General features: G+C 42.9%; 1 protein-coding gene across 1 annotated transcript in view; it reads right to left on the bottom strand.

Moving 5' to 3' along the window:
* Positions 1 to 4,770, bottom strand: part of ANKMY2 (ankyrin repeat and MYND domain containing 2) — a 56,709-nt gene extending 51,939 nt beyond the window's left edge. Inside the window, exon 1 of the mRNA XM_007946184.2 lies at positions 4,704 to 4,770. Within this exon, the coding sequence (XP_007944375.1) occupies positions 4,704 to 4,770 (67 nt within the window). The remainder of the gene's footprint in view (positions 1 to 4,703) is intronic.
* Positions 4,771 to 5,393: the final 623 nt, after the last annotated feature.

Below are 5,393 nucleotides of genomic sequence, written 5' to 3'. Positions count from 1 at the left end.
TTGGGTTTTCTAGGTATAGGATCATATCATCAGCAAATAGGGATAGTTTGACTTCTTCCTTACCAATTTAGATGCCTTTGATTTCCCTTTCTTGCCTTATTGCCCTGGCTAGGACTTCCAATACAATGCTGAATAGAAGTGGTGATAGAGGGCATCCTTGTCTGGTTCCTGTTCGCAAGGTTTTAGCCTCTCTTCATTGAGAATAATGTTGGCTGTTGGTTTTGCATATATGCCCTTTATTATGTTGAGAAATGTCCCTTCTACTCCTATTTTGCTGAGAGGTTTGATCAGGAATGGGTGTTGGATTTTATCAAATGCCTTTTCTGCATTGACTGATAGGATCATGTGGTTCTTTTCCTTTGTTTTATTTATGTGGTGGAGGACATTGATTGTTTTTCTAATGTTGAACTATCCTTGCATACTTGATATGCACCCCACTTGGTCATAATGAATTATTTTCTTGGTATGTTTTTGGAGTCTATTGGCTAGGATTTTATTGAAGTTTTCTGCATCTATACTCAAGAGGGATATACATCTCTAGTTTTCCTTTTGAGTGATGTTTTGCCTGGTTTTGGTATCAAGGTTATGCTTGCTTCACCAAATAAATTAGGGAGGATTCCATCCTTTTCTGTTTTGGAATAGTTTGAGTATGATTGGTGTCAGTTCTTCTCTGAATGTTTGGTAGAATTCTCCAGTGAAACTGTCTGGGCCAGGACTTTTCTTTTGTTGGTAATTTTTTAATGACCTGTTCAATTTCTTCTTTTGTTATGGATCTGTTTAACTTTTCCACATCAGTCTGTGTTAGTTTAGGTTAAGTGGTGTATTTCTAGAAATCTGTTCATTTCTTCCAGATTTTCAAATTTGTTGTAGATCTTCATAATTAGTTACTAACTAATTAACTCACTGCTGTCGAGTTTGGTCACCGCCAGATCACAATTCCATATGTCTCCTTGTTTGGTATTTTCATGCAAATTCTTCTGCTAGTTGGGGTTTAGTCCACTTCCATATCCTTCCCTTCAAGGCTCAGGGGTCCAGGATTATCTTCTGTGTCTATGTTAGTTGGTTCCCCTTTTCTTTGTTGAAGAGGGTCTATGCAGTCTTTCTGCGTGTTCCACCATCTTACTGGAACCTGGTTTGTACTCTTAAAGAAGGTTTACTATATTTTGGTATTGTGTTTCCTTAGTGCTTTCTAAAATATATATATCTATCAGTGCTTAGAGGAGTTGGTCAATCTTCAAGTAATATAGACGAGTTAGATGTGGATCAGTGATTTCAATTTTCTCTTCTTAAATGTTGTGAAATGGATGCTGTATTAACCATGATTTAAATGTGCATGGAGGAAACAGCTTTCATCTGGAACTTCTTGGCATTCTAACAAATAATCTGTAGAAGTCTTGACATGTAAACTCACTCAGAACAAGAAATTTTTGTAAAAGTGTCCAAAAGCGATGTACAGATAATCTCTGACTTACAACTGAAGTCCACTGTGATAATTCCACCGTAAATCAGTTCTGGCATAAGTTGATTACCTCTTTTTTGTAGTCTTCATCATTATTGCCTTTGATTATTAGTATCTTTACAAACATGGCAGTGTTCTGAACAGTAATTCCCAAAATTGAACATCTGCAAATGATAGGCAGTGACACTGAATGCAGTACTTATTACTAATGATAAGGCTGGTTGTTAAGTGTGGTTCATCATAACTCAGACCTGTCATAATTCAGGAATAATCTGCAGTCTTCTATGAACTGTAAACCCCACTTACAGTCTGTCCGCTAATTTCTGGACCCCAGTGCCTGGCAGAGGGGATGCACTCAAATAGTGCATTTGTTTCGAGTTTATTCCAGACTGGCTAAGCTGACAAGTCAGATTTTGCTGAAAATTTCCTGTTAGTTCCAATGCTAATGATACTAGAACTGAACTAGAACTAACTAGTCTTATCACTTCTCAAAGTTGTGAAATGTACCAAAGGGGAGAAAAAAAATCAGGATCCCTCTCTACCCATTAAGTAAAAATAATTCTTGTGTGTAAAAATACAAAATGTTGCTACTTTGCTTAGAGCCTTTATTTAACTACAAAATATCAATTTATAAATCAAATGTACACAAACCTACAATATCACTAATAATTAAAATTATAATTAACTCTACTAGCAGATGGTAACAATCTATTGAAATTAAAATGCCTCTAAAAGTGAATATGGCATTTACTGCTCTGGTGCTGGTTTTGTTTGCTTTAAAGTCTCACATATTTATATGCCTGTGCCTAAAGCACTTGACTGCTAACCAGAAGGTTGGTGGTTCAAACCCACCAGCCACACCTTGGAAGGAAGGTTGGGCAATCTACTTCCATAGTGATACCGCCTCGGAAACCCAAGGAGGGGTCGCTATAAGTCAGGTCCAACTCTACGGCACATAACAACAACAACATGGTTCATGTGATACTTCTGCTTTGCCACTTATTACCTGGTAACATTCAGTAAGTTACCTAATTTCTCAATCCCTCAGTTTCCTTATCTACAAAGTACAGATAATAATAGCCAACAAAAACAATGTTTTCTTTATCAATGCTACTTCATTTCATCCTCATAATAATGTTATTAAATGGGTATTATCATTATTTCCATTTTTCAGTTGGAGAACATCAAAAATAATAACCGACTCAAGGCCACATCACTAGTAAATGACGAAGGCAGAATTCCAAGGCAACCTTTATAGTTAACCACCACCCCATGGTTCTCTCTTAATATTACAGCTTAAAACTAAGTCCTAGCTCATCAAGATGAATGCATTAATGCATGTCAATTGCTTAGAATTATGTCTGGCTCAAAATAACTTCAATAAATGATAGCTACAGTTATTACTTTCCCCTATTTCCCACATGATGTCACATGGGCCTTCACTTGACTAGAATGCATCACTTCAAGTTCTTTTCTCATTATCAGCCTGGGCCAGTAAAGTGATGAAGCCGAGTCTGTAGACTCATGTACCCACCTGACAGAGCAGGTATGCGCCTAGGAATATCCCCAAAATAAACTCATATTTATTTTATTTCATACAATATTCAAAATTAAAAAAAAAAAAAAAAAACCTGGTGGAGAGCTAAGAATATATCCAAAGATCCTCCTCAGCCCCTTCAGAGACCAAATTATAGGGCTGTTCACTTGTTTACACATTTCAGAGGACATGTGAGAGAGCCCTGTGACTTGTTTAAAAACTTTGCATCCCTGGATTGAGAGCCTATCCTTTGTTTCCTGTTGCCCAGCATCATACCTGGGACACAGCTGGGACTCACATGTTTGCTGAACTGAATTCCCCTGCCAACAAAAGCAGTGAAAAATCACCCAGAGACAGTCAGAAAAGAAAGTCTGAAAAGCCAAATGGGTCTATGGGAATCATTCAGTATAGTAAAAACACCAGCTCAAAAAGCCCAAAATTCTAGGCAAAGAATGCTTGTCATCTTAACTACAGCTGAGCCAGAACTGAGATCAGATGGGGTGGGCTCAGCTCCACACCTGTTGAGTACAAATCTAATTTTTTTTTCCTTTATATTTATGATTTCTTGGTATGAAGAATTAATCTGCCTTATTTTCTGGGGGGGGGGGGGTCCATATTTGAGTCTGCCTGCGTGGTAACATAATAATAACAGTAAAGCCTAGGAACTGGAGAAGCCTTATGCAGTGACTGGCTTCTCTGCCCTTGCAGGACAGAGCTAGCCACATCTTCTCCTTCAGCTTAAAAACTAATTAACCATGCCCGCTGTCTCACAAACCCCCATCCTAGAACTATGACGACGCAGAAGCAGCCACGTAGCCACGCTGATGTCACCTGTCAGGTAACAGGACTCCAGGGAACTCCTCTAGGATGTCCACTTGGTGACTGAGGGTAAAACATGGCTTCCGGCTCCTGATAAGCAGGCTAGTCTGGGTCCACTCGTCCCCAGGGCTTGCGACTCCCTATCCAGGAGCTGAAGAGGCGAGAGCGGGACATGTATTGGGACAGTGTAAGGGAAAGCTCAGACGAGCTCAATTAGAAGATCATAATGGTGCTACGGGGGTGGAGGAATGTGTAGGCCTAACAGCCCTTCTCGCTTCTCTTCGGGTTTCTGCGGAGGCCAGGGTCTTCTGGAAGGGAGCCAGGGAGGCCCTAGAAGCGGAAGCCTCAACACGGCAAATTACAGGCCTTGTACTGTGCCTTATAAAGAAACCTTCTCTGGACGAGCTCCCTCCAGCCCCACCCCCCAGCGGCAATGGAGATCCGCAAGGGTTTAGATCTTTCGGACTCCGGAAGTCTAAATGGTCCCTTTGACACTGCCTAAGAATCTGAAACCACGAAGCTTTTGTTGCCAAGAAGGATCGTGGTCCAAATCACTTGAGGAGTTTTGAAAAATGCACACATTGGGGCTCACACTCCGGGTACGTTCATTAGATCTGACGTGGAGCCAGGAAATATGCAAGCTTTCAAAAGGTGATTTTAGAGTATGAGCCTCGGGAACTCCCACTTGCACCCCATCAGTGCTTCTCCCTCTCCACCTCTCCTCCGCTGCATCCCGTCCCAGACCGATAGACGAAATGCTATTTCCCAGGACGAAGCTGCCAATCTTGCAGAGCACTCAAGGGTCTACTGGGCCAACGGCGCCTCCTGGGCACCGTTACGCCCCTGGGCCAGCCTGGCAGCGCCCTCTTCGTAGTTTAGCACCCATACCTTTCCCGATGATTTCGAGCAACTCCTTCTCCTCCTGGGTCAGCTCGCCTTTCTTTATATGAACCATTGCTTCGGCCAGCTTGAAAGTTAATTCTCTTTCTTTGTGCGCAGTAGAAAGAAATGATGGGTCTGTTAGGAACGTCAGCAGAAAAGGGGCAACTTGAGACCAGGATAGAGTATGCGACCTCGGAAACACTGGAATTCTCGCCTCCCTACCGTAGGCGGAGGTGCAGCGAGCGAGCTCCAGCGAGCTGAGAAGGCGTTCTTTTCAGCCTCAGCTGCAATCACCGCCCCCTGAGCGTCATTGGCGGGACCGGGAGGAGGAGCTGCAAGAGGTGGCAGAGATAGGCTCCCATTGGACCATCCCTGGCAGGAAAAACCAAATAAGAAAATCGGAGGGGGAGGGACTTAAATTCCCCCTGCACGTTCTCCTCGGGCATCCTAACCATTTTAGATATTTGCCGCAATGAAATATTTAAAGTTCTCTCTCTAGTAGTTCTTTGTTCAGCGATTGCTTCTTGTGTCGGACAGAGGTCCCCGGCATTTGCAACACCCCCCGCGGGTCCCCGGGAGTGACGCATCCCGGGCTGGAGGCGGGCTGGGATGCCGGGGCCGCGCGGGAGGCGGGGCTGCGCTGGGCTCAGTGTGTCTGTGTCAATGTGTCTGTCCTTCACTCCTCCATTGTCTACC

The sequence above is a fragment of the Orycteropus afer genome, unplaced genomic scaffold, assembly GCF_000298275.1.
Source record: "Orycteropus afer afer isolate SDZICR_OR568_19922 unplaced genomic scaffold, OryAfe1.0 scaffold00008, whole genome shotgun sequence".
NCBI classification, from domain to species: Eukaryota; Metazoa; Chordata; class Mammalia; order Tubulidentata; family Orycteropodidae; genus Orycteropus; species Orycteropus afer.
The sequence above is the reverse complement of the archived record's forward strand: the minus strand, read 5'-3'. Positions and strand labels throughout refer to the sequence as shown.